The sequence below is a fragment of the Buteo buteo genome, chromosome 9 (assembly GCF_964188355.1).
Source record: "Buteo buteo chromosome 9, bButBut1.hap1.1, whole genome shotgun sequence".
Taxonomy (NCBI): Eukaryota; Metazoa; Chordata; class Aves; order Accipitriformes; family Accipitridae; genus Buteo; species Buteo buteo.
This window is the reverse complement of record NC_134179.1, coordinates 2,826,380-2,835,284: the sequence shown is the minus strand read 5'-3', so window position 1 is coordinate 2,835,284 and position 8,905 is coordinate 2,826,380. Positions and strand designations below refer to the sequence as shown.

General features: G+C 40.3%; 1 protein-coding gene across 1 annotated transcript in view; it reads left to right on the top strand.

Annotated features, from left to right (window-relative positions):
• The window catches only part of PRDM10 (PR/SET domain 10), a 44,269-nt gene that overhangs the window by 8,351 nt on the left and 27,013 nt on the right, over positions 1-8,905 (top strand). The window contains exons 2-6 of the mRNA XM_075036675.1: positions 1,544-1,708; positions 3,352-3,411; positions 6,194-6,313; positions 7,322-7,529; positions 7,919-8,160. Of these exons, the coding sequence (XP_074892776.1) occupies positions 1,544-1,708; positions 3,352-3,411; positions 6,194-6,313; positions 7,322-7,529; positions 7,919-8,160 (795 nt within the window). The remainder of the gene's footprint in view (positions 1-1,543; positions 1,709-3,351; positions 3,412-6,193; positions 6,314-7,321; positions 7,530-7,918; positions 8,161-8,905) is intronic.

Sequence of the window (8,905 nt, the reverse complement as noted above, 5' to 3'; positions counted from 1 at the left end):
GGGAAAGCGAAAGGGTATTCAGATGAATGAATATTAACAAAATCTGTGGTCTGTGGCAGCCCATTTTGATGGCATCAGTCGAATCAGTTGGAGCTGTGGGTGGACCTTGGGGAAAGTAATATGCATAATTTTTTCCAGTCAGACATCTGGGTAGTGGAGAAGGAGAAATGTTAATCGTTAGTGACTAATACAGTCAGATTCTGGTGTATGCAGCTAGTCCCTCTGTCTCTGAGACAATGCAGTTGAGAATTTCTAGAAGACTGTAAACTGATTTATTCTTTCGAATATGTTATAAAGAGGGTGCTGCATGTCATTTGACCCACAAGCTGAGAAATTCTGACTCTTCTGGTAATTTCCAGCTTTGAAATTTGCCAAGAAAGGCAATTTCCAATGGCCTGTGTTCCGTTATCTATACAATGGGATAACCATACTGTTGTTTGCACATGGCAGTTATAAGGCTTAATTAGTATTTGCAGAGTGCTCTCCAAATGTGAAACACTGCATGCATCTTTACTGTAGTGTTTGCATGAGGATTTATTGTACAGAATCAGCACTTAGCATCCGCGGGGGAGTACGAGGTGTCTTCTGAAGCATAAGCTAAAAGGTGAAACAAAGTAAATAAAATATGTAACTGTGGCATCGTTTTATGTGCGAACATTTTATGTGAATATGAATATAGATACTAAAACTAGGTTTCCTGCTAACTGTCCTATTTTTCCCATGCGCTGAAAATGGTTTTCAGCGTGTAAAGGGTATCAAAAGATAAACATGTTCCCGTTGCCACTGGAATTAAGTATTCTAGCTTGTTTAAGGTAGGCCACTGATCATCATTTGTGATCATAATGTTCTGTCAAAATGCATTACTTATTTGGATTTAAACTGCTGCCCTAGACATAACTTGTTCCAGTAGTCCTTGGAATCATTGCTTAATGTTTGCAGTTATATGTTTCTCTGTTTAAATAGTTGAATTTTCTACTGATATGGCATGTATATACTACAGAGAAGCAATCTAACATACGCTATTGCTTCCTCATGATAGGTGCAATACTATTACTTGCAGCAGAATCAAAGTTAATAGATTCTGTTAGCTGTTCATCAAACAGAAGAAATTACCTCCAACTACAGAACTAGCTGAATGAATTAATTATCATAAATCCAGAAAGGAATATGAGAATAAAGGGAAACAATATACCAATAAATCCCAGAGATACACTAGTTCATATCTGAGCTTTCTTTCTCTTACAAATTTCCAAAGTATGATTCAAGAACTAAGTATTAGAAGGTGCCCTTTACACAAGTCAGGTCTTGAGTTAAAATGCAGAGTAAAACCAGAAACCGATGGTAGGTTATATCCAGATTTCTGTGTTGCTAGCATAATTCAGATGAGATTTTAAATGTGTTTTTTCAAAACAGTTGGCTAGTTAGTTGAGACACGAGGTACTCTCTGCTTTCCAAGGCACCTCTGCAACTGATGGGTTTTGTGTTGTTTCCCACAGGCATATGACTGCAGAAGTTTCAGTACAGGATCTGTTTTTTCTTCCAGGTGCACTTTGTCCCTGAGGGGGGGACAGTGGCACAGATTGTGTACAGTGATGAGCAGGACCGTCCCTCGCAGCAGGTTGTCTACACGGCGGATGGCACCTCCTACACCTCCGTGGACACCTCGGAGCACACGCTTGTCTACATCCATCCCGTGGAAGCTACACAGGCATGTGTGGTTCTGGGCGCACCCCACTTTGGCACCTAGAAAACAAAACAGTCTTGTTTGAGGTGAAAGCCAGTTGCCAGCCAAGTGATATGGTTGGAAAATAGCAGGCAGTTGCTCTTAATGCTTTTATCTGTCCATTGCTGAACAGGGACTTCATGCTGTTCATTTGTCTGATGTTCAAATGTGGTCATGAAAGGATGCCGAGGCTATGAGTTATGAAATGTTGGTTATTTCACTGAAGGTGGACGAGATTACAATTAAATCAAGGGTGTTTTCCAAAACACGGATAATATCTTCAGAAATTCTGCCTCTGTTGTATTCATTAAAAAGCAAAGAGCGATCTGTGCGTCTGTCTTCTGGAAGAGTCCTTGTTTTGCATAGTACAGTTCTCATAATTGATAGTTACAATATCAGTCATGTCCTTTTGCGGGGGATCTCAGTGTATTCAGTCTAATTTTGTAGTGTCTCTTCAGAGAAGTTGTTGATTTTATAGACCTAGGTTCTTTTTCTTCTTCATAATTATATCAAGTAGCTTTTGTTCTCTGACAGCATGTGTTTATATGGGGTTATATAGTATGCATCTGTACCTCTGTGTGGAAAGATAAAAAAAGGAACAGGCACGCTTTGTCGAGAATGTTTTATAGTGTCTTTGCTGACAGAACAGATTAGCAATGCTACAAAGTGCACGTACTTGACACCCGCAGCAATGCTGGCATAGCCTTGTGCGGCGTGGTCCCTCTCTTGCGCAGTTCTTAGCTGTTATACAGAAACAGTTGATATGTGGTGGGATGTTCTGAGAGGATAAGAGATTTTGAGAGGGTATCTCCCAGGAAGTCACCGACCAAGTAACTCAAACTCTGAATACTATAATTTTGTCAAAAGACGTGTAGTATTAAGATGCTATCGTGCAACTGAGATGAAATTACCAAAGCTCTAATGGAATTTGTATTATGCCATGCTTTATTTTGTTGGAGCCAGACCGCTACAAACTCAGATATTTCAAGTTTTGGCAAAGTAAGCAAGACTGACCTTAGTCAATACTTAGTTTTTATTTAAGTCTTGCTTTTCCTAGGGGGAAGCTCTCCCATCAGGGCTGTTCTTGCAGGCTACTGTAAGAATATTGGAGTTGGCGTGTCTTCTATGAAATTAAAAAAAAACCAGTGACCTGGCCATATCAAATTTACATGTAGGATATGCCTGATATCTGCATGCTTTCTTTTGAGGCCCTGTCTTGTGAATTTACAGAAAGATAAAGTTAATAGTCATCTTCTGTCCTGCCCTCAAGTATTACTTAGCTTTCACACAGCTATTGAATTTCATTCTGTAGAATTTATCAAATCAACAATTGACAAAATGATTTCTATGTTAAAAAAAAAATAATCCCATAAAGTACTTTAGTTATATAGATGAAAAGTGCCACATAAATATATTATCTTTTTATGGAGCACTACCTAATTTTAGTTTGATCTCTAGGAATGTAGGTTCACATGGGTAAGTTGAATTAGTCTGCAGTGGCAATAAGCACATTAGAGGTTAGCAAAGGATCAAATGTGGATCACTTCTTGGTGGCAGGGTAATTTTTGTGTGAGGTGGGAGTAAACAACCCCAAGGCTGGTTTGATAAGCCTTTTTCACTTTGTCTAGACTCTGTTTACAGATCCGTCCCAAGTGGCTTACGTCCAACAGGATGCCACCACCCAGCAGGTAAGAAAGAGACATTATTTTCCTTGGGCCTGAAACTGTAAGGAAGTTGTTACCAAAGGTAAAGGAACGTTGTTGTAGTGCTAGAGTGTAATAAACTCTCTCTGGATTTGTCAAATGGCAATCTTCAGTCATGTACTGTCATCCCAGGGATCAAGGGCAAAAAGCTTATGATAACAAGCCATTATTATTTTGGCTAGCTTGTGCATGAATGACAATAACGGTTAAGAGAGTTTGAGTTTATTTTTATTAATTCATGTTCAATGAAAATACTAATTTACTGCCCCAGATATAATGAAAAAACTTTCAACAGTGTCCCTTTAAATAAGTCAGCAAGCTGATGTGGCTGGCTTTATTTTAATGTGTCATTCTGGAAAGACTGGGTTTGCACTTGTCCTCATACAAATTCTGATCCAAATGCCTTTAAGTCCATAAAAGGCTCTCAAGGGATAGAAACTTTGGATCAAATTCTAGGTTTACTAGAGACTTCACATGAAATTAATTGTAAAAGCTGAAGAAGTTCAGTTACTGGCTCCCTTACCTTACCATGGCATACCAGCTCTGATCTGCTTGCCAGTGCTGAAGTGGGCTAGGAACAGAATAAAATTGGAGCCCGTGTTTATAAAGTTTTGATGATTTTTCTTTTTTTCACTTATCATGGATGGGAAGGTTTTGTGGTTAACTCTTACTAGTATCTTTGGGAACTGCGTTGTGGTAATCGGGTGTAGGTGCTTTCAGATCTAGATCTCTAGTTCAAATTCTCTGCTTGTCAAAGAGGCTTAAAATCATTACTGCTCAGTGAATCTTTAATGGCACGTGTGAATTGACACGTTAGATCTGAATCATTACTAATGCGATCATTAAAATGCATTTTTATTGACAGTCTTGGGGCAGAGTGAAGGGTTGAATGTGCACTGAAAAGAAATTTTCTTCTTGCTAAAAGAATACCTTCTAAAATGTTGAGGCACAGGCAGGAAATGGTATGACTGACACAGTAAAGGTGTTACCTGTTTTCTTCCAGTTCTCCAGAGTATTTGGAGTGTCATTCTGGAATTTTTTGCCACATCAGTTTCCTTGCATTAAGAAGCCCCCAAATTCTATTTAATTGTCTTAAAGCTCATTTAACAAATAAATATGTGATCTAATTAAAAGTAGAGATTACTTACATGTGCAGTGCAAATGACACTCTGACAGCAGAGATGGTGTGTTGCTACTGTCCCATGTTGAGTATCAAGGGCATGAGCACTTGGTCTGCATGTCCTCAGCCCGTCCTCCCTTCCAACACTGTCTGTGACAGCAGTCCCAGCAGAGATGTTCATTTGCTTGTGAATGGTTAGTCCCTTGTTATGGCAGCTCCTGCCTTTGCAGGTGTTTTTACATCAGCATTTCATGTGGGACATCCCTGAACTGACAACAAATGTTAAAATAATAATCAGAGCTCCTCTTGTCTTTCAAAAGAAACTTTGTTTTTAAAAAAAATTGAAAGGTTTTTAAAAGTAATGCCTACATTCCTTGCAGTGTCTGACATGGAAGTAAAAGTAAGGATAGGTCTGAAGTATGATTAGTGGTAGGCAGTGCTAATATGAGGGGCAAATAGACCCAAGGTTGCGTGAACCTCTCATTGCTGGCAGACTTGGAGGTGTGCCATTGAATAATGATGCCTTTTCTGTTGCCACTTGGCATCAGAAATGTCAATACCAGACAGCTTGGTTCAGCTGTCGTCTTGGCAGTTTCCTGCTCACTGTCACACGGTTCCCTGAAGTCTTTTTGCTGTAGTTTTTAAGCAGTTTCATAAATTAATCTTAATACCTCTTTAAACAAAACAACTAGATTTGAAGTTTTAAGACTATCTGCTTATGTTATGGAGTTTCTTGTCTGCTTCTTCACTGTTGGCACAATTCGCTGTTCTCAGATTTATTTGATATTTATTAAGCCCTCTGTAGAGGGACAGGGACTTTAGTTTTAGCGTAAAAGCTGCTTAACAGTCAGAGGCACAAACTAGAAGCCACATGATGTCAGCTGTAGAGAAGGATGAAAAATTGTGTGGGATAACGGTGCAAACTCCTGTATAGATAAGCAGGAAACAAAAGAGAGGAAAGGTGATTCCTAGGATCTTAATTCTGCTTTGTTTAATTGCTGAATGGATGGGACCAGTATGGTAATATACATTCATTTTCTTGTTACCACACCAAAAAAAAGAGTATGAAAATGACCAAAAATGTGTGACCAAATAATGTAAAGAAAAAATCATTGTTGAAATCCTGTCATTTGAGGGCTTGATCTTCCAGTGAGGTCAATACACCATGCTTTTATAATGGGTCTTGGTTTGCTTGAGAAAAAGAAAGAGAAAAAGAGGAGATGCTTCTTTTTCCTTCTTTACTTTCTGCCTTAAAAAAACCTAGTAAATTTGGAGATAGAGGAGAAAAAGACCCCAGATCAGTGGTTTTACCAAGAGCTAAAGAGCTCCTTGCATCTGTTTTTAGTATAGCTTGAACCCAGGCTGTATAGGACCTTCATTTAAAGCCAAAAGTGGGAGATAGGAAATTGAAAAGCTGCAAAATCTAGACTGAGTTTTGAAGCCTTTCCCTTTATTCCTGGATCTACAGGTTTTGTCCAAGTCCATCATCCCTAAAAAAACCCAAAAACACCCAACAAAAAAATCATTAAAATGTTGCAGTTTTTGACCTAGTGTAGGACTCCAGGGAGCATTGCATGCAGGGCACTGCCCGTATGTAAGTGACTGATGGAAATGACGCAGTGCTAAAATGAGTGCCTATAATTTTAGGTAACTGTGCTCTTGCCTGCTGCTGCTCAGAGCATGAATCCCACCAACCTGTCCGTGCTCGGCAACGTTGCCGAATCCCCCCAGCAAATGGCTCTGGAGCAGGGTCCACAAGCAGATAGAGTAAGTTGCCAGGCACCCTTTTCTTTTAAATGTACGAGTACACTGATTTCATTGCTCCATTGTCTCAGGTGATAAAACATGTCTGAGTGATATGGGAGGAGATGGGAGAAAGCTGTAGCACAGATCTGTACTGTCTTTCATAGTCTCACCATGGAATGTGTGGGGGGTTTTCTAGGAGAGATAGTGTATTTAATATACAGAGAAACCTGTTCTACAGATTGTTCTGTCTTGAGCAGCCACCTTTAAAATACTCTTCTCAGCTTTGAAAAGCAAAGTTAACAGAAGGTGTAATGCTGATTGTCATGTAGGACCAACATCCACTGGGTCTCTTTGCCAGTCTTTTAAGATAGCTTTACTGCGCATAGTATTTCTTGTTCTCTACCTGAGAAGCCTGCGTGGGTTGTGGAATATTCTGTACAGTGCACTTCAATTATTTTTTTGCTTTTTTTGTAGGGAAAGAAAGGGATAAACTTTAAAATTAGTGAAAGAATACAATGCCCTCAACTGTCCTCCACGTCCCATAGTTTATATCTAGTGTCTGTGTTATCTCATCCCATATTGATCTCTGTGTGTGTGCTCCGGGGATTGTGTGTGTTTGATTGCACGATAGGAGAGAAGAGATCATGTGCTAAAGTGCAGGATTCTCTCACTTGTACAGAAGTTAAAATACAGCCTTAGGCTGTAGATAATTTCCACAGAGCCTGGACTTTTTCAGACTTTCTGTGAGGGTCCAGAACTTCTGATACTGTTTTCTTCTCCTGAGAAGTCAGTCTTTGACAGGGTAGAACTAGGTAGTGACACAGAGCTGTCCCGAGTGAGGCTGTCAGCAGCAGCAATGCAAAACATCCCTCAGCAATCGTTTATCATGTCGCTTTACTTTCCCTTGTCCTTCTTTCCATTACCAAAGGAAGCAGAAAGGGTAGACTAGCAAGAACCTTCATTGCTCATCTTTGTAAGAGTGTTTTTCTTTGTGAATCGATTTTGATTGTTTGTGAATTCTCTCCTCAGGCATCATTACCGGTGCATAACCAGGTGTTACCTCCTATGGAGGCAGTGGATGGTTCTGACCCTTTAGCACCTCTGCAGAATCAAATGGGAAGGATGGAAGCAAAAGAGGAAGAAGATGATGATGAAGATGAGGATGAAGATGGGGAAGACACTGACATGGATGAATGGGATCCAGATCCACCTCGACCCTTTGATCCCAATGATTTGTGTAAGCATATGAAGTACTACCTAGTAGTATGTAGAAAAAGCCCTCCTTTTTTTTTTCTTCACCTCCATCAGCTCTCTAGTAAATGGAGCCAAAAATGATTCAGATTTTAGCAGTAATAAGTAAACCCCTTTATACCCAGAAATGTAGACACATATTGAGCTGCCTTACTGAAAAGACAAGGTTGTGTCTTAGGTGGAGTCTCTGAGCTGCTTTGTTCTTCATTTTGCGGGAGGCTGCCCTCTCTAATGTTTTAAAATGTAGACAGACTATTGGAATAAATGTTCCCACAGCTGAGCCAAAGATGTTTAGAGGGAGATAAGGCTGTCTCTTCTGAGCTGGTGCGTGAGTGTCTGCCTGACAGTCATGTCCTCTCTGACTTTGTGTTGTAGGGTGTGAAGAGTGTAATAATGCACATCCCTCTGTGTGTCCAAAACACGGACCTTTGCATCCAATCCCAAACCGGCCTGTGCTGACCAGGGCAAGAGCCAGCCTGCCCCTGGTGCTCTATATAGACAGGTTTTTGGGAGGTGTGTTCTCCAAAAGGCGTATCCCAAAACGCACACAATTTGGACCTGTGGAAGGACCCCTGGTTAGACAAACTGAACTCAAAGACTGCTATATCCATTTGAAGGTAAGGGTGTGCGTGCGAGAGAAGAGGGATCAATTTGTGCTTAAGCTTTGATTTTTCATGAGTTTGTTGCTCTGCCTTGATCAGTTACTTCACTGGAGGTGTTCTTTTGTTACTTCCATCTCTGAATGTAACTCAGAAGTACCCATATTGCTTTGGCTTGAAATCTTCTGTTATTCAGGGAGACACAATAATCGTGGTGAATATTAAGGCATTATGGTGTTATGATACATAGGACACATAGCGTGGAATGCTGTGAATTGCTGTCATGTGGGCTGAAGCAGCATCTGGACATATAAATAGCAGCCCTATCTGAGAATGTTTTGCAGCCATTATTTTGTGTCATGCTGTAACTTAAGTTAAAAATATTTTTCATCCCCTTTCCTTCCTCTCCCCCACAAGATGGAGGGGAGAGGAGAGTTTTTTCTCCCCTTCCTCATGCCAAGACATTGGCAGGAGGTATAATGGATTTGACTGACTTTTATCCATTTATTTACTGGTTTCATTATAGGAATTGGTTCTTATTTGCTGGAGATTAGGTTGACAGTCTTAGGAGCGCTGGTCTCTGATGGTCAGTGTCTGACAAGGAAGTTGTTACTGAAGGCAGATTCAGTAACCTGACAGAAGTTCAGCTGAAGAAGTGCTGCTCCCAGCTTGAGGCAGTGTCATGAGTCAAGAAATGAAAGAAGTGGGTCTGCCAGTTAGAAACATCTGACAACTGATGCCATATAGCCTACTGAAGCTACAG